This window comes from Aristolochia californica, unplaced genomic scaffold (assembly GCF_029961685.1).
Source record: "Aristolochia californica isolate CCGP_79_NKW_82.1479 unplaced genomic scaffold, dmAriCali1.0.hap1 SCAF_16, whole genome shotgun sequence".
Classification (NCBI taxonomy): Eukaryota; Viridiplantae; Streptophyta; class Magnoliopsida; order Piperales; family Aristolochiaceae; genus Aristolochia; species Aristolochia californica.
The window spans coordinates 21,600,698-21,626,635 of record NW_027181837.1 but is presented as its reverse complement, the minus strand read 5'-3'; the positions used below and the strand labels follow the sequence as shown (position 1 = coordinate 21,626,635).

Genomic DNA, 25,938 nt, shown 5'->3' with positions numbered 1-25,938 from the left:
CTTCAGAAACAGTGAGGTCCTTGAATCTTAAAGTATCATCAACACGTCTCTAAGCCACTTTTGTATGCACAGCATTAGATTAAGAAGACGTTACAAACTCAGAAGATTAGCAACGCCATTATATAAAGCACATAAAACACAACATGATTGGTTTTATATTATACAGCTTCAAGCTCCCAGCTCCAATTAAGGGCAGCAAGCACGAATGACAGCAAATATGTTCCCATGAACGGTATCATAAGCACCGAATACTCACGTGTAAGTTTATTTGACCATCTTCCCAGGCAAGCTTGCGAAGTCCCTTGCAAATGGCATTTCAATGAGTTCTATATTTGTTAAAGCCTCGGTTATGTGTGGGGTAGCAGAATCACATAGGTGAAGTGTGTAGCACAAATCGATGTCGGTCAGGTATTCATCCAAGTTCGCCAAAATCAGAGGCCCATATTTGAACACGATTTTCTTGCACTGCAAATGTGAATGTTATATATCAGTTATAATTCTTCTCTGAAAATATTTCCATTGACTAGTGGTGGCCATAGGTAGAAAGCTTACTTCTTTAACATGGTCTCCTGTATTTTCACAGGCTTTTAAAAGAGCTCTGATTACCTTTATCTGCAGCAGATATGCATCAGATTGAGAGTATCAGGTAATAGGCTGCAGCAAAAAAAATGAAGACTAGCTACTTTTACACAGGCATGTATTGCTACCTTCAACTCAGGGTCCTCTAAATCCTTCTGTAGCTGAGTAACAGTATTGCGACATGTAGAGCAGCTTCTTTCATCTGGTATCTGGTTAGTAGAAACATTAAGAAAAAGTGTTAGGAATTTGTGGTGGTTGCCAGCATCGAGTGATACAACTTCCAATGAATCACTAGAGAAACTAAAAGCAGAGCCGGAGCTAACTGTATTGTATCCAAGAGATTCTGAACTTCAAACATTTCATTTTCTTGAAGTTCACCTCACAGGGCCCATATGGCAGGTAGCACATTTCCTTTTTTAAAAAAAATAAAAATCAGAGCAGGAATTTTTTAATCCAAATCAAAGCAGGATTTCTTCTTCAAGTTAGCATCGCCAAAAATTTGAATACTCAGATGGTTACAAAGTCAGAGTACTGGAGTTTGTATAACATCCTGCACAAACTGCATTTCCAGCAGGCCAAAATGTTTGTTGTGCAAAAGAGACAATGTTTGCAGGACAGGGCATTGACATATGGTATATCAACACATGCACAGTTCCACATAACAGAAAACAGTACCTGGTATGCTCGCCACTTTCAGGCTATAGATCCAACTATTAGGTAAAGTTCATCAATGTATCTCCTGTAATACCTCTCTGTAGAATCCATCAGGCCAAACATTGGATGGAACCTTTATTTTATTAAGACACTTAAAATTTTAGACCTCTTTGGACTAATTTGAAACTTCAAACCCTCATTTGACAAGAAAAACCTCAATTGGCAAAATCTTTTATCTTAAAAACATGATATGTATTCCTTAACATAAACAACAATTTGAATTGATATTGATGACAATATCTTAAAAACCAGTAGCTAAAGCCAGTTCAACTGAATACAACCACACCAGTCATACTGCTTGTTCGATACCTGTTTCAGTTTCTACAACATTGTATAGACATGACTCTATACCATAGTGACAAGTATAGGTCCAGCAAGATGTTTAATGTTATAAAGTTAGATGAAGTCAACATGGTCAAGTGTAAATGTTTCTGAACTACAAACTGCATTGTGTTTTTACATACCACAATCGATGCTCAGCAATAGCATAACTTGAAAAACAGTAAAAGGCTACAAAGCAGCACATTAATTACAGCATAGACTTTTGTAAATTAAGTTTCTAACTACACATAGAAGAGTTGTACCAGTTGGTCACACAAAGGAGCCATGATAGCTCCTGATACATTGTAGCACCTTTAAGGCCCTTACTTGTTATTACAAAAGTCCTAGCAAATAGGTAGGTTTAAGCATATTCAAAATTCTCAATTACTAAGTTATTTCTGCGAACACAGCACTTACCAACAAACGAAGGCAATAATCAAATGATCAATCTTTCACTTTTTACTTGTTTTCCTTTATTAAGGTAGAGCTATCACATTACCTTTTTTTCCTCTATTTTGCTCAAATGCAGCAGAGATGTAGCAGCTTCGGGACATAAGCCTGTACTATTACATAGATTTACTTCTGAAAAATATCCTTGGAGGAACGAAATTGCCTGATGTACATACATTTCTGACATGTCCAGACACTGCAAATTGCATAGATAACCCTGTCAAGAAACACCTAGGGTGGACAGGAAGGATCTTACTATAATACAAAAAGGAGACGTACCTTCACTTGATAATCTGAAGGTAGAAAATTGCAAACATCAGCTGAGACTGTACTCGCTTTCTCTAGCAACACAGGGTCAGTCAGGAGTTTCTCAACTTTTCTTGACACCTGAAGGCATGAAAGGCATACGAACTCTGGCGAAATTTCTTCTGAAGAAAGAATCTCTGCTTCTGAAGAGGGGAACACAGTTGATGTTACACCTGAGACTGTGTCTTCTGGAAATGTAATTTCAGCTGTGTAAAAGGGTCATTTACTTCGTCAAATGATCTAAACAGGTCTAGTTCTCATTAATTCTACTACCGTTAGGGTAATGCTAAACATGACACACATGCCAAAAGAAAACATAAATTGTCCAATCCACTCCAAGAAGAATGGAGTAAGATTCAAATTACTAATCCCAACACTGGTGTGATGAGCGTATGACCAAAGAAGATGAAAATCATGATGAATTTACTAACCAGTACTCCTGAACACAATAACGTTCCTCGCTGTCACATGCACTGACAGAAAAAGCAGGACAGCAAGCAGAAATGTGACACGCATTCTCATTGAAAAGAAAATGAGACGAACTGAATTTCTGAAACCTGCAAAAAGGAACACTAAATTGGTCACCCAAGTTAGAACTAGGAAAGGCCCTAAATGAACATATCAAATGCAAAACCTCAAAGGACAGTAGACAGTAAATGTAAAACTGAAGGTTTTCATTAAGGTTCTCACGTTTTCGTGCAAAAGAAGAGGAATCCACAACCGCAGTTCCAAATTTTGTTATTAAAATTGATCAAATGTGGTCAGAACCCGATGCCTCACCTCACCTTAACAAAAAATGCAAACAGAAAAATCAAAGATCCTAGAAAAGAAAAAGGGTATTATAAAAAGAAAACAGAACGTTGTCCTGGAGCAACAATTTTTGTAATATTCCACAGAACATCCTGATTTGCATCAACTACAAAAGAACATCTGTCTTAACCAATTCTGCGATATTTCAGGTCCACATTTCCAGCGTCCAGTAAGGATATTATCTCACCTCAAAAACCCTAATAACATAAAATGCTCTGTTGAGAAAAAAGAGAGTTCAGAACCATCTCAGAAATCGACCAGGCTCACCGTAGACAAGCTAGAGAAACCAATAAAAAAAAATGACCTCAATCCAAAAATTCGATAAATAAATTAAAAAAAACACCAAATACAATTAATAGGAACAAATACAATAAAAATGATTTAAATTTTTTCCACTCAACGCTTCCGCTGCTTTTTGACGCGATCAAAGCCACAAAAGAAAGAAAATAAACATTCTGAATATTAAAAACAAATCTACACGTAGAGATTGAAGAAGTACCGTAGGAAATGGAACTCGGCAGAGAACAGAGGTGGAGGGTAGAAGGCTTTTTTGTTCAGATGGGCAGAGCCGTAGAGTCAGCAATTTCCTTTAAATAATGGTTCGGATCAAGAGCCAGTATTGTGAGCCGTCCTTCCCGACCCGACCCTCTTTGCCTGCATTGTCGATTACTATTTTATTGAAGGGGCAAATTAGGTAATGGCAATATAATATTTTTTATCTGAGTTAAGATATGTTTAAAATAAAATATAACTCAATTTTTTAAATATTTTTAAACTTCTATTATATATTCGACTGACATTGCCTAGGTATTTCACTTTCACTCGTTATTAAGAGAAACACGTGAAAGTGAAATCCTGTTGCTCTCTCTCTCTCACAATCTCTCGCGTTGCTAGGAAGCTGACACCCACGACGTCTCACCGTCTTTGACAAAACGTTAAAAAGCCAAATACAGAACAAAACCTTAAGTTGCAGAAACAACAATAACAACAACAACAACAATAACAACAAGAGTACTTGACCTCCAGCTTTAGTTTGCTCACCTTTTGTTTTTGAGTTTTTTTTTTAAAGAATCCATGATATTTATAAAATTAGAGATGATGTTGTTGTAGATATTAAAATATTATCGACTTAAATCGGAAGATAATGAATGAAAAGATTGGTAGAGATCTCTTTCACTCAATTTGAGATGTCTCTTCTATAGTTTTACTCATTTATTCATGTTATAAAAAAATTTAATTAATCATGTCATGATTTGGATAAGGCTACTCTAATCATATGTCTATGTGTTATCTCTCTATGTATAAGCCAATTTACCCACAACTAATGTGTCAAATAGATTAAAAAAATAGGCATTTACCCACAACTAATGTGTCAAATAGATTAAAAAAATAGGCATTTACCCACTAGAAATATAGGCAATGGAATGATCTTAGGGTTCACTGTTACCAATTTATAGGCCTAGAAAAATATTAAGTCCATGCAATTTGGATTACTAAACATCACATTAGCCTTCCATAACAGTGTAAACACAAGAGCATATATATATTTATAAGAAAAGTACAAAAAGAGGAAATTAAAGTAGTTCAACAGGTTAATTAACATAAACAGATAACCACAGGCTCTTCATGGTCCAGTTCATCCCTCTCCCATTTCCTTTTCCAGATCAAGCTCATGGTCTGCAACAAGAAGCAAGAAAATGAAAAAAAAAAAAAAAAAAAAAAAAACAGGAACAAGAAAAGTTAAAAGCTTTAACCGGTCTGGCAGAAGCAGCTTCACCAGCTACTCACTCATGGTGACCTCCCATTTGTAGAGCATGGTTTTCTGGTTGAGCTAATTAATCCATCACTCACCAGAGCCTAGAAGGAAGATGTGTTTGGTGAAAAGGGTTCATACCAAAGCTGGAGGCCATGGCGCTGAAGGCTGGTGTCTTGCAAGTTGGGTTGAGTTGGTTGAAGACGAAATGGGTGGAGTTGAGATGAGAGCTGAAGCAAGTTTCTGGCCTGATCGTCTGGGTAAAAGGCGTCAAAAGGCTCCAGCAGTGCTGGCTGATCGACAATCTTATGCTCCATTGCTGCCTGGTGTTGCAGCTGCTGCTGCTCTTGAAGCTAATGGCAAACATAGTAACCAGGTTAATAATACCTAATTCATGTTGCAGTGATAAAGAGATCTAGTGAGTAGTACCATCCTGTAAAGACTGTTGTTTTGGTCTTCCAGCAAGTGCTCCTGGTTCAAACAGAAGAAGCAATCAAAATACTGAACTAGGCAGACTCAAAACGTACGAAAATGGGGTTTTCGGGAAGCACAGAAAAATTAGGAAGGGAGCCAGTTAATTTCCTCTACAATTTTCCTAAGGTATTGTTAAAAGATCAGATCATTGCAGGGTGACTTAGGGTTTCCTGAACCCCGCCTCAGTATCAGACAGAACCAGGGCAGTTTTGTGTATGGGCGCGGCGGTCTATCTCATGCTGAGAGGCGGCTCAGGAAATCTCGGGGGATTTTAGGGCATCTCACATGGTTTACAGGATTCTACTCACCTTCCTTCTAAGGTTCTCCAGTTGTTGTTGCAGCAGCTGGTTCTGCAAAGCCAATCATGCACAGATCAAGATTGCAGTACCTTAATCACAGGCTCATGGAGGATTTTTACCCATTTTTCAGACTGTTTTCTTATCAGTAAAGAAGATATCATGCAGCTATCCCATCATCATCGAAGTCTCCTTGCAGAGGTTTCAAACTAGTGACTCATGATCTTAGGTATAGAAATCCAAATCAAGTCAAAATAACTCTAAAGCAGGTTGCCATCCTAATCAGTTCTTCAGAACTGTTTAGCCCATTAAAATTTGCTTCTGTGATCACTGATAGGAACATTTTGTACCCTCCTACTGTAACATGAACTAATGCTCCAAGCATGGCCAGCAATCTAGATAAGGTTTGAGCAACCTAGAGAAGCTGTAAGAGAGAGAAAGAGAATAAACCTTCCTTGCTCGAACCCGGTTGACTGAAATTTCTAGTTGATGCTCAAGCTGCTGCAAATCGTTCATGGACAAGGCAGCCAAATCCTCCCCAGTGTAGTGTCGCATGCTCGCTTGGAGCTTATCGTTCTCATTCTTCATCCTCGTTATCTCACAGTAAATTTGCTAACAGAAGCAACAAACAAGAAAAGAAAAGAAACGATGAGCTTTTCTGATTCCTACAGAAAACAGAAAAGCTCGAAACTAACAGTAGTACCTGGTTATCAAACTCCTGAATACGGTTTCCAGAAAGCTTCTGGTACCGTTCGATGATTTGCCGCATGCTGCAAAATTCAAGTGCACGATCAGCGGAAAATTTGAAGATGTAAAAGTTGACTGAATCTGTAGTGCAACTAATTCACCCATTTGTGCTCCTCGAAGGAAATGACACAGATTTTTTCATGGATTTAGCTACTCAAACAGTTCAAATCCGAAACCCCATTTTTATTTTTCTCCGGAAGATGATGACAATCGATGATCTTGATCTTCATCCTGGTATTTATAATAGACGCATTATACAAATCTCTACAGAAACACATTTAGAAAACTCTTGCTAGGTTTGAAGAAATATATACATCGTGAATTTAAAGCTTGAAGCTGCCAGAAACTAAAAAGATCTGTTGAGGCACAGGCCCAGAACGAGACGTGGGTGGAGAACAATGCCAAAGAGAGAAACTAATCATCACAGAAGCTGCTTCACACGACAACTCGTTTAGGAAATATATCAGAAGCTAGCAGCTCCCGACCTCAAGTTTCTTATGAACATGGACAGCGTGTGAAGAAAATGAGATGTCATAATGACAAAAATTCGATCAATCCAGTCAAAACGAAATGTGCGTTCCAGTCATCTTCTGCAAAAAAAAATCCTCAAAATCCTCATTTTTACGCTCAGAAATTAAAGAACTAAGTTGCAGAAGTAGGAATGAACTGTAGAGGGTTTGAATGACAGAAGAGACCGATCATCAAATTACGAAATTATTTGTACTGCACCAGTAAGAAGCCAAAAAAAAAAACGCATCAAAACAAGAAATAGATAATGAAAATAGGAAGAGAGTGGCTGATGCATGGACCTCGAAGGCGGACTGCAGTACTCGAACATCTTCCCACTGCTGGAGAAGATGATGACACCAAGCTGCGCATCACACAGCACTGCGAGCTCATGAGCCTTCTTTAACAGACCACCTCGGCGCTTGGAGAAGGTGACCTGCCTATTCGTCGCATTTTCAATCCTCTTGATCTCAATCTTTCCTCTTCCCATAGTGATCACTAGTGGAACTGAAAAAAAGGGAAATTTGCACCACTTTTGCTGCTGAATTGCCTGGTTAAAGGAGAAAACTCTTGAAGATTAGTACTAGAAAACACAAGGAGGCAGAAACATGGAGGGTTTAATTTTTGGCAAGGAAGCTCAATTTGGGACGGGTTTATATAAGGATTGTTAGTCCAGAAGAACTCTCATTAAAAGTAGAAAACTTTTCTCACGAAACCCAAATGGGTTTTTTTTTTTTCCATTGATTTTCTTTTCTTCTTGTGAAGCAAGGAGGTGGAAGAGGGGAGGAGGAGAGGAGGAAGAAAGGAGAAGGGAAGGGAAGGGGTGTGGGTTTTTGAGACTGTTGTTTACCTGATCTTGCTTGCTTGAGGAAGGAGAGCTCGGAAATACGGCAAGGATGATGTGTTCAGCACTTTAAAAGGAAGAAGACGACCAGAAGGAGCTCCCTCCTTGCCCTCCATGTCCATGTAAACTATTAATCTGCCCTCTGCAAACATTAATTTACTACCACTAGCCAGTGCTAGCTGCAGATGGAACTGCTCCTTAATGGTCTGTTTGGAACCCCATGGGGAAAAAACAAAAGAATTTAACAATTATTATTCCAAAAAAAAATTAGTGAAATTTTTTTTTATCATTAATTCATTTTCACTAACTATTTTTGGTAATAATAGTGGTCATATTTTTATTTTATTTTATTTTCTTTTCTTTTCTAGGGTTCCAAATAGACCCTAACAAAAAGTGATTGTATGCATTTCTAGTAGTATAACGATATAAATTTAGTCTAATGGTTGTAAGTATTAAAAATTAATCAACCAAGGGATAAGCATAATCCCTTCAATTATCGGATTATGATGTGTTCTAGGGTATTGCCACCAACCAGGGAGGCCAGAACAAGTATTGCTCTCTGTTATTATAATGAACTCCAACGTATCTGACTGCCTTTGATTGGTGTCACACTCCGAAGTAGTTTCACTCCAATCCTGTCTTAGTTCTAGGGCACAAAACCTCTGTAAAAATGGTGTGAGTGGCATGGATATAATTAAGTTAAGAAAACACGGCTGAAAGTCCTCCTCCCTCTCAAAGCAATGGATGAAGAAAAAGGGTGCTGGCGACTGATAACCGCCCAAACCTTCATTTTTGCCGAGTAAGGCAAAGTTGCAGTGGGGATAAAACCAGGGATTGCCAGATGAGGGAACGTGGAGGAGTTGGCCAAAACCCTAGACTGAAGGGGAAACGACAGAGCGTCACAAATCCTGAAAAGGACCAGGGGTTTCCTCATCGAGAAGGCTGGGTCCAACCTTTCAGTCATCGTGAATTATTCCATGTTTAGGTAGGAAAGATATATAGTATCAGAGGTTCTGCACTTGGGCCTCTTAAAGTTCTTCGTCTCTGTCATGAATTCACACTCGTTCGTGGTTCAACCCAGCTGCTTCCCTTCTCCCATGTCTTCTACCCCCCCTTTTTTTCCTTCTGGGTTTTGATGAAAACTGGTGTAAATGGTTTGAAATGGCTTTTTTTTTTTCTTTCCAGTTATATACCAGAAACGCTCGTCGTATCGTAGTTTTCTGGGTTTTAGTCTGAATCTGTTTGGTGGGTGAACTGTGAATTTACCCATTTATAGATGATCATCTTTTTCAACCCTTTGAGATATTTGGTGAGCTCTGTCAAATGGAATGAGAGAAGTACTTCATGTTCCTATCTGCATTTGTCTAAACCTAAACAATACCAATTTCTGACAATTTACTAAACAAACAAACGAAGTATTTGACTCATTTTCTAGGAACCAAACCCATGACAAGGAGATAAACTTCAAGTTTTACTATCCCTGATGAGGGCACCATCATGAGACAGAAAACAATCCTCATCCTCGTGAAATGAAGTAAAATTTCAGTAATCTTGTGTTAGAGACACCAAAATGCCCTTTATGCTTTGCTTCTTACTGCTTACGTTTCCTCCAGATTTAGTGATGAAGCTATCCTTAACAGCTGCAAAATTTAGGCAGGCAGAAGACACTTCATGGGGATTATCTGGGTAATGCAAATGCAGAAACCTTGTTAAATTTATGGTGATGTGAGGGTGTTTGACGAAATGTCTATATATATGTTGCAGGCAAATACAGTTCCATAATATTAGATTGATTTTGAAGGAAAATTTGCTTTCTTAATCCTTTTCATCCTTATTTCCTAACAAACTTTGATTCAAAAAACTCATGGATTAGCTCAAAAACGAATTAGATGTCACTAACAACAGAGTTCAGTCAAATTGTTGCTTTATAAATTGCAATGAGGAATATATATCTAGTACATGACATTCCTTGGAAATAGATATTCAACTGGAAATGCAATACATGACAAGTTGTCTCAGACACTCCTGTTAGTTTACTATGTGTGCAACCATGGAAGAATTTGTCCTCAAGGAGGGAGCTGATGTAAACTGGGCAATAGTTTTGGTAAATACAGAAACTTGTAACTCCTGTCGAGTGATGTGGGATGTTAACACAGGAAATGGGTTCTGATCTGGGACCAGCCAGCACAATTAGTATACAGAATTGCATAAACTCTTAACAATTGAAGGAGAATATGCCTGGAAATGGATAGCTTCAGAAACATCTGTTTTTAATTTGGAGTAAAGAGGAAGTTTCGTTTTGGTGTTCCTTGTCACCTGGACATTTTGTTAATCTGGTTCTCAATGGTTTTATCTGTCGAACCAAGTCTAAAAAGTCCCTAGTTGTAACAGAAAAAAGAAAATCATAAATTTTTCTTGTTCAGATTACTGGAAATTTCACATGGGTAATTCTGGCTTTTCTGGTTTAGTTTTACTTTCAGAAAAGATGAGACCATGGTTGATTTGATCGTCTGATTTCCATCGATCTGACCCGTGAAGCCCCCCTCCAAATGGAAAGCTAGCCTTTGTCTTTCATGTATCTGTGTTTTTATGTAGGATGGAATACCACTCCATTAGAGCCCCTGCTACTTTATGGACATTTAAGTCCATCTGAACCTCACTTTTTCTTCTGTTCATCGGTTCATGCATTTATTCCACTTTCCTCCTCACCTGAATAATTGACCAGCAACCACTCCATAGCTATCAGAAATAGCGACCAAGCCATTACAGAAATCACTCACTCTCTCTCTCTCTCAGAAACCTTTTCTATCTTTTTTTTTTTTTTAATCTCTTTAGTTTCTTGGGGAGGCCGGGTAGTTTTCTGTAACAACTCTTGCAGGACAAGAATGGAAGGTGAAAGCGAGTCAGAAGGTTGGAAAGATGAATCCATGGGAGGATGAAGCTGCGGTCTCTTTATCAAGAACCCAGAAACAGGTCTTGCTTAATCTCCTCTAAGCAGTTGAAATCAAGCAGAAATTCACGGAAATGTTGCAGAGAAAAATCTCAAGGAGGGGCAGATACGATCTTCTCCCAGCAGAGTAAAATACGCGTTTTGGGAGATGGGAAACGACAGTTTGAGAAAAACGCATGATTAGTATTCTTCGCCCCTTGAAGGCAAAACAGCAGAACATCATCTTCCTCTTTCTTTAAATGGAAACTGGTGAATGCTCAGAGATGTTTCCCAGTCAACCTCGTCTTCCCCTAAATAGCCCCGGGAAGGTTCCTGTTTGCCCCAACGTGAAACCATGAGAGAAAGAGAGAGAGAGAGAGGAGGTAGGTGGCCCCCCACTGGTGCATGTGAATTGCAGGCTCAACTCCTGCATGGAGGATTCAACAGTATCAGGCCTCTGTGTCACATTCGAAGAACTCCCAAGTATGGACCACTAAACATACTCATGAAGAAACCAACCAGGGAAAAGATGGAAATATTAAAATATTTAATTAATGAATAAAAATATATGAAATTAATAATAGTAAAAAATGATATTAATTTTAAGTTTAATCATCATAGCAAGTGTAAAGATGGAAATATTTAATTAATGAATAAAAATATATGAAACTAATAATAGTAAAAAAAAATATTAATTTTAAGTTTAATCGTCATAACACTTCATTAAAGAATTTGTTCTCTTATTATACATGGAATTGAAAGGGGCCAAGTTAAAGAAATGAATATTTTTTTAAATTATTTTTAGCATTTGTCTTAAGTGATAGCGGTTAGCCAATACAACCCAACAGATAGATCTTTTAGGTGCGTAAAGTTACCGCCTACAAAAGTGGATGGAACCACTCTGACACCCACCCCGCCCATTCTTGACCGCCTCTCACGGGATTCAAATGCGGGATGTGGCGTGCCCAGCTCTGATGGCCAATACAACCCAAAAGACCGATCTATTAAGTGCGGAAAGCTACCGCCTACAAGAGTGAACGAAACCACTTGACATTTAGTTATCTTTACTTAGATTAATATATGCCTAAGTCCCAACTTTATCTTATATTTTTTTTATAATTTCTTCAGTCTCCCAACTTTGCTTACTTTTTGTTGTGTTTTGTTGTTGAATCACCCACATTGCTCTCCATTCAATCAGAGAACTACAACCGCGCAATAGAGAAGAGACCTAAAAAGATAACATAGAAGACATCAATCATGTTAGGTCCTTTTCAGGAACAAATCTAGAGAGGAGTTTATAAGTTTGTTATCTTTTGTTGTTTAATTAGATTATTTTTATTTTAATCATATATGTATGATTGTTCATCCAATTTACACAATGTGCATATGTGATTTTATAATTACACCACTTAATTGACTACAACAGCCAACTTACAATAACACACCTTCACTTAGTCAACAACAAAACACTAGGCTTCCAACCTAGACCCACACTTGGGATTTAAAGCACCAACACACTAAGCACATAACGTCTAGACCCATAATGGGATTTTTGGTAGCAACACATCAGGCAATTCAACCTAGGCCTGATTAAGGGATCGTTAGTAGTGTCTACCTTTACAAGGACTTATGGCTCACAACAGAAGCAAAAAAGGCTTACCAACCTCTTCCTATGGCTACAGCAAGTTATTTCGATTGACTTTAGATGAAAAATGGTCTTGCCTTGCCAAGGCGTGACAAAATGAACAAGGGTTATATGTTTTCACGTCAACGGAATTCAAATACCCCTCTGATAGGTAAGTTTTACAACTCAAACACGATAATAGGCACACCAATTCTAAATATCTATTCAATGTAAGTAGCAACTCAAATGATCTTAAAATGACGAGATTTTAAAATCAAAGATCAATAAAACATATTGCTTTTACAAGTGGGAGATATAATCAAAATAGCTTGAGTCAAATATAATTTCACAATTCAAGCTCACTAGTCGTGGATCTGAATTGTTGAACTCACATTTTCTAGATCAAATCTTACCAAATTATTTCAAAATATGATTGCAAAGATACTTGGATTTTTTAAGCTCTCCCAATCGATCAATTATGAGGAAAAAATATATGAAATAATTTTAATTTAATATTATTTTATTTAGATAAAAAATTTAAAAAATTATTTAAAGAAGAAAAGGGCTTCTTGGTAATATATATATATATATACTTAGTGCTGCTTCAAGAGATTCAAAATTAAACGAAATTTTTATATGAAAACCAATTTTTTAATAAAAAAAATTATTTATGATGTTAATATATCTTAAATTTGGTCCAGTTCCATATTATCCGGTTCAACTTGAACGAGATAAATGGTTTCACTTGGCGGACCGGGTTCTACTCTCAACCTCTGGTTCATTACGCTACTTTCTCCCTCCTACTTCAAAAACAACAAGAAACGTAATCGACGTCTCTCTCTCTCACTCTCTCTATTGGTCCCACTGCGCTCTCTGTTGTCTACGCTGAATTTCGCGGGCAGAGCTGAAGAAGACGGCAGGAGGAATAGCAGGAAAAAGGGGGGAAACAGAAAGATATCTGTCATGGTGTCTCCGTTCAAGAACGATGTGCTCAAGGGAAAAGTGGCCCTTTTGACGGGCGGAGGTTCTGGAATTGGGTACAAGATTTCCGAGCAATTTGGGAAACATGGCGCTTCAGTGGCGATCATGGGACGAAGGAAGGATGTTCTCGATGCAGCTGTCTCTGTTCTCGAGTCGTTGGGTATTCGGGTATCGACCTGCACCTTCTGTTGTAACTGTTTTAGAGTTTTTTTTTTTTTTTTTTTACGGTTGTGGGTCGGTATCGTCAACCAGTTCAATATGCAACTTCGTTGATTGAGTTCCATTTGTTTTTTTTTTTTTGTTCCATTTGCATCATCTTTCTCAGGTCTGCAATCGGGATTTTCTTTTGTTTATTATATTGAATTTTCGTTGATTTAGTTGCCTTTCCTTTTTCTGGGTTCGGATGAATTCTTTTTTTTGTCAAAGGATTTGATCATATCGCTAGATTGGATTTTCCACCTGTAAAGCTTTTGAATTTATTACTACAAGTAGAATTTGTTTGTGATGTTGTATCTGTGGTATATGTTTTGTCTGTCCTGTCTGTTTTCTGGCATCTTTCCTGTATATAGCTTTGAAGGATTTGGGTGCATTTACAACTTTGGTTTCCTCACTTTGTTCTGTATTTTGAGGTAATCGTTCTTTCTGCCTGTCCATTTGTTTATGTACTTCAGCTTGGGAAAAATAAATTTTCCATAAAACATTTGCTCAAAGAGAAGATCTGCCCATCAAGTTTTGAAAATCTTGTCAGGAAGCAAATCTCAGCTTGTAACACATAAAAATGCTTTGCCTTGGGTGCTAACTTATCAATTGTTTTGTCTCCCTGTTGCATTCTGGTTTCAAAAATGGAAAGAAATATGACAGTTCTTTATACCTGTTTAGACCTTTTGGAAAAAATCCCTGGTGGAGCCACTCTGGGTTCAATAACCAAAAAGATAACAAATCAAACAGATTTTCTGAGGCTAGTAAGTTACTCTCACCTATACATGATTTATGTGGTAATTGTGATATTCATTTTAGTGGGATAATACATGATCTGAGAGGTTTCTGTCTATGTAACAAAATAATTTGAAAATTCTTCATGTCCCAGTTAGCCTGCAATACCAAAGTATGTTTTGTGGTCTTATTAATTTCAATTACCTGGTTCATGTGCATTTAAAGTTTCTTCTTCGCCCTCACTACAATCAGAATAATCATACACATTAACAAATAGGAAGTATATTTTAATAAAGATAAGCTGAGAAAGATTTAGAGTGGAACTCTAAATGGCATTTTCAAAGTGAGGAAGAAGCAACATGGTGTAGTTGGAAGAGTGTTCTTGATGCAAGGTTGAAAGAAGAGAAAACATGAAAATGAAATGATGTGGAAGATGTTGAAATCAAAGATTGGAAGCATGACAACAGCAATTTGCAGGCAATTGGACTTAAGGGAGATGTTCGTAAACAGGAAGATGCGACCAGAGTTGTTGAATCGACTCTTAAACATTTCGGCAGGCTTGATATTCTTGTCAATGCTGCAGCTGGAAATTTTCTTGCTGCCTCAGAGGACTTATCCCCTAATGGATTTCGAACAGGTTATGTTTCTGATCTCACTTTTCATCAAAATCACATTACTCATATGGTGTTCTGCATTTCTGGACCATGGCCCTCTACTCTTGGCTTCTGAGTTACTAAATAATTTCCATTGTTCTTTATCGATGTTGCAGTTATAGACATAGATTCTGTTGGAACTTTCACAATGTGCCACGAAGCACTAAAATATCTGAAGAAAGGAGCCCTGGGAAGAGAGGATTCATCTTCTGGGGGATTTATTTTGAACATCAGTGCAACTTTACATTATACCGCATCCTGGTACCAAATTCATGTAGCCGCTGCCAAGGTTTGTCATGAACCACATTCCACTTAACAGTAGTTTAGCCTCCCCTGCCTTCAGGTTGTTTTACACTGCTCCTATTCCTTCTAACAGGCAGCTGTGGATAGTATTACAAGGAATTTGGCTCTGGAATGGGGGACAGACTATGATATTAAAGTAAATGGGATTGCACCAGGACCCATTGGAGACACTACAGGGATGAGAAAACTTGCACCTGATGAACTGGTGAGCTTAGCCAGGGAATCCATGCCTCTGCACAAACTTGGGGAGAAATGGGATATTGCAATGGCTGCTATATACCTGGCTTCTGATGCAGGTTTGTGACTTTTCACTACTGTAGGGATTTGACAGAAGGTTCATTCATGTTTCTGTTTTCCTGCTTATATCATTTTGAATCTTATTCTTCATTTTTCTGTCCAACAGGTAAATATGTGAATGGAACAACTCTGGTTGTTGATGGAGGATTATGGCTCAGCCAAACGCGCATTATTCCAAAAGAAGCTGTAAGAAGTCTCTCTCGAGTGGTTGAGAGGAAGTCCAGAGCTACACCAGTCGGGGTTCCGAAGAGTAAACTATAAGATGATAGCTATTTATAATTGCTTAGCAATAAATTACCAGTGCAGCCTTGTAATGGTTTTCGTTGAACAAAATCCTGGAAGCTATGTTTCATTTGGTCTGCAATAACCAGATTTTTGTTCTCCTGCAAAGTCCATTCTTTAAAGCTTTTATTTTTCCATACTCTGCAAATTTGGTCGATTTGGAAATTTCTTACCTTGGCTGAGAGTTACACTGTAATAGCAGACAAGGCTGGTAGTTGCTGCAACTTTCTGGGAGTTGCTTGAAACAGGCACATCTGAACGGTTTGGGAAACCATTTTTACTAAGAATTTCTAGAGCTGCTTCTCAGTATGAGAGGCCCTGAATCCGAGTTCATGCTGAAATGTGACTCAAAAAATCTCAAAGAATCAAGAGCATAACTGTACCATAAAAATCACAAACTTCCATTCCAGTTCTCTTATGTGCATTCTTAATCATATAAAACAAATTTGGTTGAAACTTTAAAAGCATCACGGAGGCTATCTTGTAAATCAGAAGAAGAGAAGGAAAAATGGCCCCCATTTGCATTGATAAACTGCAACAAGATCTCTATTTGTTTCTGGTATATATGCACATTTCATCAACTGGCCAATTTTTAACTCACCATACAATAAAACGAAACACACACAAGAGAAAATCTCACCAAACTAACAACAAGAAAAGTAATTTTCACAGGAACTTCAAACTTATTCCAACATAAATTCCCGGAAAAGTTTCTATACAACCAAGTTTTCCATCTGAATACTACTCTTCAGAGGCACATACTCGCCGAGGTAGCCTCCAAGGTGATCATGGAGGGCAGTCTTATCAATTGCTTGATTATGGTAACTCTTGCAAACATAGTAAAACACGCTCTGCACCAACAGCCCTACCAGATTGACCACCACAGAGAGCCCAAGAAGCACACCCGCCACCATAAGTCTCACAAACAGCCCATACTCACCCCTGCCTTTGACAACCACAGACCCGAAAAAGCCACCAATGATACTGCAGATGACGAAATACAGAAACACGAGCACCGCAGCGTCGCGGGTCTTCCCTTTAAGCAACTCCCTACTCTTCCGCATGGCGGCCCATCCCTGAACAGACTCCAGGACGGTGATGACGCTGGCGAGGTGCCATAATGCGGTGATGTAAATGTGAACGGCGAGGAACACAATGAAGAGAACGGTAAAGAGGCAGGCAAAGAGGACGACCTGCCTCTCGTCGCCCACCAATAAAACCAGGGTCACCAAAGAAAAGATGAAGGCGAAGTTGTAGAGGAACATGAGGAAGGAAATATAGAGGAACGTGAAAAAGAGGCGGCGGAAAACGGGGGGAATGGCGTGGAGGGTGGAGGAGAAGGAAGTAGGCTTTGAGGTGTAGAGGGACGCGACCGTGAAGACGACGGCGGCGGTGGAAAGCAGGGAAAACAAGAATAAGAATAGAAGGTAAAGGAATTCATAGAGGAGAAGCAGCCGGACGCCACGAGGGTCGAAATGGGGGGACTCAACGAGGGGGTGAGTGAAGAGGGAGTTAACAAGGATTGCCAGAGAAAGGGGGAAGATCAGTGTTAGGGTTATGAGGGAAAATGTTCGAGTGGAGAAACGAGGGATGGAGACGGCTTCCTTCAGAATTTGCGGGATGTTCAAGTATTGGAGCTCCTCCTGCGGAACATCCATTCTCAGAGATCGAAATCGGGGGGTCTTCGGATATATTAGAGTGCAGAAACTACCGGGGTGATGATCCAGAAAGGGATTTAGGGGGAAAGATATTTCTTTTCCTACATGAAACGGGGTTGTCTGCAGAGACACAGTTTCGAAATAGAGATGGGTGTTGGACGATTCAGAAGATGTCAGGCTGGGAAACGACAAGTGGAGGGAAAGAGGGCAAGAAGTAGAGAGACAGAAGGAGGTTTGTCGCTGAGGAGATAGTGATTGCTCCTACGTCAGTTCTGATTTTCTATATAGGGAAGGCTGAAGAAGAGGCAGCAAAAATATATAAGACGCGTTGAAACAAGGCTAATCACATTTGGTGCAAAACATGCCCAAGGGCTAAGAAATTACTAAACATCTACTTTCATATCAAAATGTCCATCCATTCTACATTCTCTTCTCTACTCCATTTTATCTTCCCAAACTGTACCAACCCAAGATGCACTATACCCTTCCCTATTTTCCATCATTTACCCTCTTTTTTTTTTTGTGCCTCATTCTTCACTTACCAAGTGTCACTTTTCGGTACTTCGCGATCCTCATCGACTCTCCCCTCTCTCTCCATCTCTTTGCCACCACCGTGCCCTACTCCAATTCTTGCGGCATTGGCCGAGAGTTCTATGCCCTCCTTTGTTATTGATTACTCACATCACTATATTGTCAACATGTTTCATTTCAATCAATTATGTTTCTAGACTATCAAATAGTGTGATATAGACATACATAACCTTGTGCTACATTGTAAAGTATAATATTGTTTTTTGTAGACCCCTGGTTGGGTAGGATTTTTGGGAGGGCTAATCCCATCCTTAACTTGACCACACATGACTTATCTAGAGTAAAGTCCATCCTTGTCTCAAGTTGGTTGGGTCAAAGCAACTTTTGTCTTCCTAACCCCACTCTATTTGTGTGCAGGAGGGGAGGAAGGCAAGGCTAAGGCTCTCCTGTTTGCCAACTAAGTCAATATCTTGAAGAGAAACTTACAAAACTGAAAATGATTGAAATGTTATAAGAGACTTTTCAATTGGCAAAAACTTGAGAGAGAACGCTCCATGTGAAGTGATAAATTTTCTATTCTGGATCATTTCGTTGCCAGCACCCATTTGACCTCCTTTACCAATATTTTTTTTAACTAAAACTGGGACTTGTGCAGGACTCCATTAGAACACTACCTGTAGACAGAAGAGTCTTAAGCAGCCTCTCACCCAGAAGATAAAAGAGGGTAGACCTGTGAAAGCATTAGAGGACAATAAACAGGTTTCATATATAATATATACATACGGAGCTTAAAAGAAATTTGAGAAAAATTATACATAAAATATTTGCCCAACGTTCAATAAACTCTCATGGGGAATATTGAATATCACACTGTTCTCTCTGCAAACCCTTCTCAGAAACGCATAAACATAATCAACAGCAATCTTCTTCAAAAATGATGAATCCCTTCTTGCTCTAATGACTGTATTCCCAAGAATATGGACAACCCCAGCATCTCTACAACTGTTCAAGTACTCCACTTCATCTATCTCTGTCTGACTGCTAGTCAGGCCAGACTGGCTACTAATCTGAGCTGAAGACCTCACTAAACTATTCCCCCTTAATGGGGAGTTTAGTAGCACAATGGAATCCAGGGAAGATAGAGTTAATTCCACTTCTGATGAAATTGTATTCCCATTCTCATTGTGAAGAGCATCTCTAGATCTCTCTGTTTGCTGCCCGTATAAACTGTATTCATCTGAATCTGAACATCCTTCCATCATAGACTCCAACCGAAGAAACACAAAAAGATTATCAAACAACATTTTTTCAAAATTATCATCTTTCTTGTGGAGGTCTCTGTAGCCATACCTTGCAACACATCGGAACATGTGAAAGTTTTTTGGTCCGATTCGCTTAACTAAGAACCTTTCATCAACTGGTACTGTATAGACAGGAAGGTACTTGACACAGACAAAGACCACAACAGAGTGAATTGCAGGGAGGTTGGTAATGAAGTGAGAGAAAATGTGTGGTACCCCACTCGCTAGTTCGGTGTATACAAGGCCTATACCAGGCACCCTTACAAGACCAAGAGAAGGGCCGAGACCCAGGATCCATGCCATGGAGACTCTGCTGTGCATCTCAAATTCATAGCGTTTGACTGTACCATAGTGCCAGACATACATGATGATGAGAAATGCTGCTGCAATCACAAGAGGGACCCAGCCACCTTGATCTACCTTGAACAGCACAGCAGAGAAGTAAGTGAGCTCAACAGCCAAGGATAAACCCGCAAAGATCAGGACAAGGCTCCAATGGCTGCGCCACACTAGCAACATGATTAGGATCATCAGGAATGTGGTCACCAGCATAACTATCACAACTGCCGTCCCTGTTCATACTCAAAATTCAGTACAACTAGTCAAAATTCTCAACACAGGAAGGAATTTTCCTAATTTTATCTTCAAAGTCTTGACAGAAAAAAGAAAAAGAATAAGTGAGATCATGCATACCATAAATAAAGGATAACCTAGTTCATGACATTGTTGGTAAGTTGAAGAAATGATGGATTACATGAATCATGTCACCACATATATGACAATAGTTGCCAGAAAATTAGTAAAAAATATGAAAAAATACAGAGATGTATGCTCACCATAAGCATTCCCGATTTGGCTGGTATTTCTGAATCCAGCTGTAACTATAACACAGAGTATCATTAGTACCCAGTTGATATCAGGTATATATATCTGTCCGAGGAACTGCTTTGATGTGTGAACAACCTTCACCCTTGGAAAACAGCCAAGAGCTAATGCTTGTTTAATTATGGAAAATGTGGCAGATATTGTAGCCTGACTAGCCACAACAGCCGCTGCAGTGGCAACAACAAACACCGGCCAGTATATTGCATCTATGAGAGAGGCAAAATATATAAATAAAAAAAGAGTCACTTAATAGAGAGAATATTTAGACAAGAAAAATCAATACAAAAAAAAAAAAAAAAAAAAAAAACACCTGGAATAGAGCGATAAAATGCATCAGACGTGTGCTCCTTGTGCTTCATAAGGTAGGCAGCTTGTCCGGTATATGCCAAAAGAAGGCAAGGAAATACCACTACAGTGAATGCTATCTGCAAACAGGAAATTGTGTATCAGGCAACTAGCAAAGTAAACAAGCAAGCATAACTACATAGCAAATTATAAACTCAGCCATAGGTGCTTTGATATGCAGAAGTATGCAATACCTGAACAGCCAATACAGGAAAATGGGAAAGGTCAGCAAAGAGAGCTTCAGTTCCTGCAGTGTCATGGAGATCATCAAAATGCGGGTCTTCTTTCTCTCTACAAATAAAATTATTCTAAAAAACCAATTGTGCAGCTCCAGCTAACCTGTAATACTGAGCAAAATTCCCCCAAGGGATGTCCAACGATCTTTCCCACCTCGCCTGAAATACCGGTAGATGTAAACTGGGGAGAAAGCCTTCAAAACTGAGCTGTCATATTTCCATATGTTAACAGCCCCAATGGCTCCAACTAAGAGAAACCAAATGAGTACTATCGGTGCAAAAAGCCATCCAACTTTGTCTGTGCCATAGTGTTGCATGCTAAACAAACCAACTAATATGACAACAGCAAGAACCACAACTACATCTGGAGCAATCAGAATTGAAATGGGAATCAGTCTCTTAATAGTATTTTTTTTTAAAGGATGTAAAAACTAGTCTCTTAATAGTATTTTAAAATCATAAGAAACAAAATAATGCGAGTTGATTCCGAACTAATTAATTGCAACATAATTCTGGAGATTTGAGAAAAGTTCGATAGGTTAGAATCAAAGAGGGAGAGAAGAAAGATATCTCAGCCGATTCGAGAAGGCCTGGGTCTCCCTAAGCTCTGCATGGAAAACAACAAATTTGAGGGAAAAGGTAATCTCTGCTTGTTTTCTGACAGGCCTCTGCTTCAATTTCCATAATTTTATGTAAAATTACATGTTTACTCTCCCTTATACAAATGTCCCCAATAATAAGAAAATTGCCAATCCCCTTACGCCAAATAAACATAAAATGCTTCAAATATCAAGTCGTTGCTTCAAACACAAAAAAAAAAAAAACTAAACTAGAATTACATTATTCGTATCTCTAAAAGTGGTAAGACTCGTAAGCGTTGAACTTGCAATGCAAATCAAAATTGCACCAAACACAACAGAAGAATGCTAAGGAATATGGAAATACCATTGCTCATGTGAGGGTGGTCAACTTTGATCCCACCAGCAGCAGAAAGGACTGTGAAGACAGAATAAAAATAACTTAAGAAGATGCAAAAAGATTTCACAAAATGAAGATGGAAGAAAGACAGATTAGTAATCGACATCTTAAAAAGATGATAAAATGTCTCTTAGAAAGGAAAGAGTGTATTATTATGTACTATTTTATTTCCAGGAAGTATATAACTAAAAAACTGAAGATCTGAACTAATAATTAAAATGAACTCTGTTGAGGAACTGTTGATTTTCCCTCTGTGTTTCTTATACCACATCTCATTGCCTGAGAAGGTGCCAAAGCAGCCTTAGTGAAGGCATGCCCGAGTACCTTCACTCAAGGATTTGCGGAATATCAGGTGGCACAAGGTACTCTGCACAATTGTTGTTAGTCCTCTCTCTAATTAAGGAACACTGTTTGAAATTTAATTATCACTTAAGTAATTGGATATTTACTTAGCAAAAACAAATATACTTTCCTGAAAAACAAATCCTTCATTATTATGTGATAAGAATCATTTTTTAATTAGAAGAGATAGAGTCAATTGCAAGGTTAAGAGGAAATGGTCGTGACAATTAAAAAATGTCCCCCCAAATTTCCTAGATAAAAAAATTAATATAGTTGGCATGAAAGTCGGAAAAGTCATCACCCATTATTAGGAGAAGTAATAAAGGCTACAAGAAACTTAATTTCAATTTTTTAATCACAAGTTGAATTAAAACAAGAGCCCTGGATCTGATCTATTTGTTCCTGACAATTCATAGGGGTAGACTCAGAAACAATGATACTACAAATGAACATGATTAAGCTAAACCTTTGCATACATGTAACCCAAATGAATCAATGTTACCCATCTTCAGGGAACATAAGGCATTTGTGTCCACTAAGTTGATGTCCTTTAGAGAGCACGGAAGCTGAAGGCTTGGTACTCAACCTAGAACTGGCATTAAAAGAACAGGATTAATGCAAAAGAGAATAGACCTGATATGGCTGGGGTAAGAATCCCATCACCAATCACCATGCAAGTCCCAACTAGGACAAGCATTAGAAGAGCATTTTTCCTATAAGGTTTTGCCTCCAACCACCTCTTGGTTTTTGCAGCAACTGAGTTCTCAGCAAATGTTTGACGACTATATGTTGTTAGTTCTTCGTCTGTCTTGTGCTGATTTGGAATAGTCTTTATGTTTGCATGTCGACAAAGTAAAGAGTAAAGTGCAAAAGTCCCACCTGCAACAGTAAGAGATCTTTCGTTAATAACAGTGAATAGATAAATAAGGAAGTTGGAAAGGCCAATCAACTATAAGCAACTTAATATGCCATAACACATACTAACTACAACCAATTACCTAGGAACGAGAACTATAATTCTAGTATTTTCTCTCCTTTTTTTTGCTTCGAATTATACATCAATCATTAACTGGTAAACTTGATTTGCCTTCAAGCCCGGGACCTTAAACAGGAAAAATTAAATTATGGAATATAAATTGATGGTCACATGTTATAATTTGAGGTCTTACACAAATCAACTTATGACCTGTAAGACACTTTCAAAATATAACTTAACAACAAATGCGTTTCTCCTAGGCTACAGTCCCCCATCCATTAAGCTTTTAATGAAGAACAACCAACCTCCTGGTAGCTGTTTCTTCGCTCTCCTTTATATCTCTCTCAGTGGAAAAAATAGAGCTTCTCGGTTGCATTTTCACCCTCATTTCGTACTTGGACCAGTTTATTTTCTCTCCCAGCTGACTCGTAATAGTGCCAGGTGGATACCGTCATGCCTGTTGCAAATTTGTTGAGAGTAGTTGGCTGCTCTCTGTGGCTACAGGAGGATGCTGACAAGGCTTGCTTTATCCAGCATAATTCTTCAGTAAACAGGCAGAGAATTTTACACTTTTTGGAAAATTTCGCACAAACTTACAAGGGATTATTAAAGGCATTCTAATGGTTATACCATTACTATTTACTAGAACAATTTTAGCCTCACATCAAAGTTGGTGCAATTCAATCTCATCTAGTTAAAAAGTTTCCAGTGTATGCTAGTTACTTTGAACAAGGATCACAAAGAGCTTCCCATCTTTAATTGTGTATCAAACAGGACTTGTGTTTGCCTCAATACAGCCAAATGGAGACAACTGGATCAATATCAGCCAAACTATACATAGGTTATGCTAGAACATAGACATCATTTAAGTGTGTAAAGAATATACCTTTTCTACATGAATGATAAGTAAGAGAGTTGCAACTACATACCTTGGCCATTGTCATTTGCCCTCAAAACCACAAAGACATACTTGAGAAGAGGAATGAGAGTTAAAGAGTATATAATTAACGAAAGTGCCCCGATCACATCTTCAATCTCATCTATTTCGCTGGGGAAAGTATTGTAGAACACATACAAGGGAGAAGTCCCCAAGTCTCCATAAACAACACCAAGACTCTGGAATGCAAGGCGCAGAACTAACAATGAGGAGAATTTCTGCATGAGAAGAAAATTTTACCAGTCAGAAATGCATCCGAATTGTTAATTTACACATTTGTTCCCATAGTTGACAACTCTCAAGTCAATTACAGAATGAACCAATCTGGAGAATGAAGGGAGTGTAAATAGTGAGGTTTACAAAAACCATTTCTACGTAATAAAGGGTCAGGATTTCCTTTTATATCCATTGCAGACTTTAAAGTTTCACTTTCAGACCAAGATATGTTTCTTAAAAGGAGAAAGGTGAGACCTCATCCACTGCAAGTTTTTGGGACAGTAAGGGAACCAGGAGACACAGCAGGGCAGCGGGTGATGTCTTTATGTAAATAACTCGTCGATAATTCGAAGAGCAGAAAAAGAAAAAGCGGATAGCTCAACTGCTCAAGGGTATAGACAAAGCTAACTCAATCCATCCAGCGAGCTTTACGGGGCAAAAGCAGTAATTATTAATGGTAAAGAGAACAACAGGAAACATCCCAAGACAACAAGAGTTTCCAACTAATTAAAAAAGGAAATTTTTTTACCTTTTCTCTGTACATGTTTCTAAGCCTCACTGCCTCCTCTTCCATGGGCTGATCAAGCGTTTGGTCTAAATCCCACATGCTTCCTTTATTACTCTCTTCATCGATAGGAGTTGCAGCCATTGATACTAGCTGAAGTCAGCAATTCCAACGGGTTTAGCGCCCTCCGAATCGATCTCCGATACCAGACCGCGAAACCAAAGCTCGGAAAGCAGTCACTCTTTCGTAATCAGTCGGGGAGACTACGAATTGAACCTGAAAAATCAGCAGATGTTAACTTCCAACCAAAACCCAGGAACCCAGCAAACCATTCATATGGAAAAATTCATTAAAACGATATCTGCCAAACAACTTAAAAGGGACGGAATTATAAGATTTTGCACAAAAGCAGAAAGATTCTATAGCTCCACGAACAAACAAACAACCTGCAAGAACAGTTCCGACTCTTAGACACCTCAATACAAGAAAACCAATCAAAGTTCCTCAATCAGAAAACCAAAACGAAAGTAAACAAAAAAAATCAAAAGCGAAAATTTCGAAAGGAATTAACCTCGTAGAACCAACATCCAGAACCGCCCCCCGCCAAAAAAAAAAAAAGAAGAAGACAGTTTCCGCTACATTAACACAGCATACTCAAGTGAACTCACAACTACTCAATGGTGCTCTCCTTCTATTCCACATGAAAACCTGGAAAAAACGCAAACTCCATCAAAACGCCGTCATAGAAAAACAACTCGAAGGAAAAAAACAAAAACGCTCAAAAACTCTTTTACTAGAATTTCGCGGTGAGTCCAGCTGAAAACAGTAAAAACCCGAAAAGCAAGATTCAACAAGACCTCAGATTCCCAGCGAGCAATCTGTTTTATTCAAGATGAAAGACTCGCCATTTACCAAAGCACCAGTGCTGAAAACGACGATAGCCAGATTCAGAAGAAAACAAACCCATTAACAGAAAGCTGAGAACTCAGGTCGCCGATTTGGAATCTCTCTGACGAGAAGCGCCTTCACAAACGGATTCAGGAAAACCCATCAATTAAAGATTTCTAAGCTTCTCGCAGACGATTGCTCGACGCTGGAGATTCCCATTCTACAGACAGAAACAGAAAGAGAGAGAGAGAGAGAGAGAGAGAGAGAGACTCGGAACATTCATAAAAACACAACACCCCTTTTTTACAGTTACTTCAGAACATCGACTTGTTTTTAG

The 25,938-nt window shown here is 38.6% G+C and overlaps 5 protein-coding genes across 12 annotated transcripts; 1 reads left to right on the top strand and 4 right to left on the bottom strand.

Annotated features, from left to right (window-relative positions):
* Position 1: 1 nt before the first annotated feature.
* On the bottom strand, positions 2-3,730 carry LOC137952910 (uncharacterized). Its single transcript, XM_068800019.1, has 7 exons — positions 3,680-3,730; positions 2,802-2,927; positions 2,344-2,576; positions 2,114-2,260; positions 708-788; positions 553-612; positions 2-465 (listed from the first exon to the last, which is right to left on the bottom strand). The coding sequence occupies exons 2-7, from the start codon at positions 2,890-2,892 to the stop codon at positions 265-267; spliced, it is 813 nt and encodes a 270-aa protein (XP_068656120.1). The 5' UTR covers positions 2,893-2,927; positions 3,680-3,730; the 3' UTR covers positions 2-264.
* Positions 3,731-4,646: 916 nt separating this feature from the next.
* LOC137953483 (MADS-box protein AeAP3-2-like) lies at positions 4,647-7,902 on the bottom strand. Of its 3 annotated transcripts, XM_068800900.1 has the most exons (8): positions 7,808-7,901; positions 7,260-7,507; positions 6,407-6,473; positions 6,154-6,315; positions 5,716-5,757; positions 5,363-5,404; positions 5,075-5,286; positions 4,647-4,857 (listed from the first exon to the last, which is right to left on the bottom strand). In XM_068800900.1, coding segments are annotated over exons 2-8 (714 nt in total). In that variant the 5' UTR covers positions 7,448-7,507; positions 7,808-7,901; the 3' UTR covers positions 4,647-4,856. The 3 variants fall into 3 exon arrangements, with proteins under 3 accessions (XP_068657001.1, XP_068657003.1, XP_068657002.1); XM_068800902.1 differs by lacking the exon at positions 5,716-5,757 and having other exon boundaries at positions 7,808-7,902; XM_068800901.1 differs by lacking the exon at positions 7,808-7,901 and having other exon boundaries at positions 7,260-7,778.
* A 5,289-nt stretch (positions 7,903-13,191) lies between these two features.
* LOC137953789 (peroxisomal 2,4-dienoyl-CoA reductase [(3E)-enoyl-CoA-producing]-like) lies at positions 13,192-15,970 on the top strand. Its single transcript, XM_068801297.1, has 5 exons — positions 13,192-13,503; positions 14,746-14,905; positions 15,038-15,210; positions 15,298-15,520; positions 15,628-15,970. The coding sequence occupies exons 1-5, from the start codon at positions 13,318-13,320 to the stop codon at positions 15,780-15,782; spliced, it is 897 nt and encodes a 298-aa protein (XP_068657398.1). The 5' UTR covers positions 13,192-13,317; the 3' UTR covers positions 15,783-15,970.
* A 331-nt stretch (positions 15,971-16,301) lies between these two features.
* On the bottom strand, positions 16,302-17,714 carry LOC137953561 (uncharacterized). Its single transcript, XM_068800991.1, has one exon. The coding sequence runs from the start codon at positions 17,459-17,461 to the stop codon at positions 16,517-16,519; it is 945 nt and encodes a 314-aa protein (XP_068657092.1). The 5' UTR covers positions 17,462-17,714; the 3' UTR covers positions 16,302-16,516.
* A 967-nt stretch (positions 17,715-18,681) lies between these two features.
* Positions 18,682-25,938, bottom strand: LOC137952939 (probable potassium transporter 11). Of its 6 annotated transcripts, none has more exons than XM_068800062.1 (11): positions 25,677-25,938; positions 25,285-25,421; positions 24,738-24,989; positions 23,985-24,210; positions 22,713-22,958; positions 21,705-21,755; positions 20,863-21,123; positions 20,718-20,770; positions 20,489-20,603; positions 20,130-20,384; positions 18,682-19,865 (listed from the first exon to the last, which is right to left on the bottom strand). In XM_068800062.1, the coding sequence occupies exons 3-11, from the start codon at positions 24,855-24,857 to the stop codon at positions 18,802-18,804; spliced, it is 2,391 nt and encodes a 796-aa protein (XP_068656163.1). In that variant the 5' UTR covers positions 24,858-24,989; positions 25,285-25,421; positions 25,677-25,938; the 3' UTR covers positions 18,682-18,801. The 6 variants fall into 6 exon arrangements, with proteins under 6 accessions (XP_068656163.1, XP_068656166.1, XP_068656164.1 ...); XM_068800065.1 differs by having other exon boundaries at positions 25,382-25,421; XM_068800063.1 differs by lacking the exon at positions 25,677-25,938 and adding an exon at positions 25,508-25,647.

Coding starts and splice junctions, on each gene's coding strand:
- LOC137952939 (XM_068800062.1), bottom strand. CDS start 24,857: ATGGCTGCAACTCCTATCGATGAAGAGAGTAATAAAGGAAGCATGTGG. Junction 24,211..24,737: donor GAAACATGTACAGAGAAAAG/GTAAAAAAATTT, acceptor CTTCTCATGCAG/AAATTCTCCTCATTGTTAGT. Junction 22,959..23,984: donor GGCAAATGACAATGGCCAAG/GTATGTAGTTGC, acceptor TTACTGTTGCAG/GTGGGACTTTTGCACTTTAC.
- LOC137953789 (XM_068801297.1), top strand. CDS start 13,318: ATGGTGTCTCCGTTCAAGAACGATGTGCTCAAGGGAAAAGTGGCCCTT. Junction 13,504..14,745: donor TCGAGTCGTTGGGTATTCGG/GTATCGACCTGC, acceptor AGCAATTTGCAG/GCAATTGGACTTAAGGGAGA. Junction 15,521..15,627: donor ATACCTGGCTTCTGATGCAG/GTTTGTGACTTT, acceptor TCTGTCCAACAG/GTAAATATGTGAATGGAACA.
- LOC137952910 (XM_068800019.1), bottom strand. CDS start 2,892: ATGAGAATGCGTGTCACATTTCTGCTTGCTGTCCTGCTTTTTCTGTCA. Junction 2,261..2,343: donor CTTCAGATTATCAAGTGAAG/GTACGTCTCCTT, acceptor TGCAATTTGCAG/TGTCTGGACATGTCAGAAAT. Junction 466..552: donor CAGGAGACCATGTTAAAGAA/GTAAGCTTTCTA, acceptor TCACATTTGCAG/TGCAAGAAAATCGTGTTCAA.
- LOC137953561 (XM_068800991.1), bottom strand. CDS start 17,461: ATGGATGTTCCGCAGGAGGAGCTCCAATACTTGAACATCCCGCAAATT.
- LOC137953483 (XM_068800900.1), bottom strand. CDS start 7,447: ATGGGAAGAGGAAAGATTGAGATCAAGAGGATTGAAAATGCGACGAAT. Junction 6,474..7,259: donor TACTGCAGTCCGCCTTCGAG/GTCCATGCATCA, acceptor TGAATTTTGCAG/CATGCGGCAAATCATCGAAC. Junction 5,758..6,153: donor ACCGGGTTCGAGCAAGGAAG/GTTTATTCTCTT, acceptor TTGGCTTTGCAG/AACCAGCTGCTGCAACAACA.